The 1,510-nt window shown below is 37.2% G+C and overlaps 1 protein-coding gene across 1 annotated transcript in view; it reads right to left on the reverse strand.

The window, feature by feature from the left end:
- lamb2 (laminin, beta 2 (laminin S)) overlaps positions 1-1,510 on the reverse strand; it is a gene marked incomplete at its 5' end in the record, with an annotated part of 49,376 nt that extends 47,866 nt beyond the window's left edge. Inside the window, one exon of the mRNA XM_083656949.1 lies at positions 1,367-1,510. Coding sequence (XP_083513075.1) covers positions 1,367-1,510 — 144 coding nt within the window. The remainder of the gene's footprint in view (positions 1-1,366) is intronic.

Genomic DNA, 1,510 nt, shown 5'->3' on the forward strand with positions numbered 1-1,510 from the left:
AGGGTCAGGAGGTGAATGCATTCAGGGGTCAATGAGAGTTGCAGAACCCCAGCGGGGAGGGAAGCTGTGACTTTCCTTACTTTCCCCCACAGTCGTTCACCCATAGAACGCAGGGAAAGGACAGAGATGGCTTATTGGACATACATATACAGCCTGGTCGCCAGAACGAAATGTCAGCATGTATGTTGCTGCAATCCATGGATATGTAGAATATCACGTTTCTGAACCAAAAATAAGTTGCATAATATGCAGGGTTAATTTTTGGTGATAATATTATCACCTTTCTAAGATGCGTGTATATCAACGTTATACACGTAATAGAGTCTGCTATTGAAATAGTGCGGCGGCCAGCAAGGGTGTTGTGTCCGGGGTGGATGGAGGCTGTAAAGTCATGCTCGCAGCGTGTTCAAAGACGACATTTCAACTGTGAGTCACTTTTTACATTTGTGTTATTTAAAGCTTGACCCAAACCATAATCCTAACCTTAACCAAAGTTGTTTTTACTTAACGTTACTTATCGTTGAGATTATAGGTTTACTTAACGTTACTTAACATTGAGATGATAGGTTTACTTAACGTTACTTAACACTGAGACGATAGGTTTACTTAACGTTACTTAACGTTGAGATTATAGGTTTACTTAACGTTACTTAACATTGAAATGTTAGGTTTACTTAACGTTACTTAACGTTGAGATTATGGGTTTACTTAACGTCACTTAACGTTGAGATGATAGGTTTACTTAACGTTACTTAACATTGAGATTATAGGTTTACTTAATGTTACTTAACTTTGAGATGATAGGTTTACTTAATGTTATTTAACGTTGAGATTATAGGTTTACTTAATGTTACTTAACTTTGAGATGATAGGTTTACTTAATGTTATTTAACGTTGAGATTATAGGTTTACTTAATGTTACTTAACTTTGAGATGATAGGTTTACTTAATGTTACTTAACTTTGAGATGATAGGTTTACTTAACGTTACTTAACGTTGAGATTATAGGTTTACTTAATGTTACTTAACTTTGAGATGATAGGTTTACTTAACGTTACTTAACATTGAGATGATAGGTTTACTTAACGTTACTTAACGTTGAGATTATAGGTTTACTTAATGTTACTTAACATTGAGATGATAGGTTTACTTAACATTATTTAACGTTGAGATTATAGGTTTGCAGAGATGTAAAATGCCACATTTAGAAACGTAAAAGGCTGATGTTTTGTTTCAAATTCACATTGAGACCGTACATATCCATGGATTGCAGAAACATTTTTTTTTCTGCCGATTGGGTTGTTATCTGACATATTAAAAACTTTGTTTTGCACAGATATTCTATCCTAGCGACAAACACACTGACCTGCAGATGGCTGACGATGCAGTAGGGATCTCTCTTCCTCATCCCACATGTGGACGAGGCCTTCAGGTTCTTCTCTCGTCCAACCAGCAGGTCCCCGGTGGCCGGGTAGCAGCTGCCGTGGGCACAGCCATGGGCGTAATCAGG

Source organism: Poromitra crassiceps (assembly GCF_964638095.1).
Source record: "Poromitra crassiceps genome assembly, chromosome: 20".
Lineage (NCBI taxonomy): Eukaryota > Metazoa > Chordata > Actinopteri > Beryciformes > Melamphaidae > Poromitra > Poromitra crassiceps.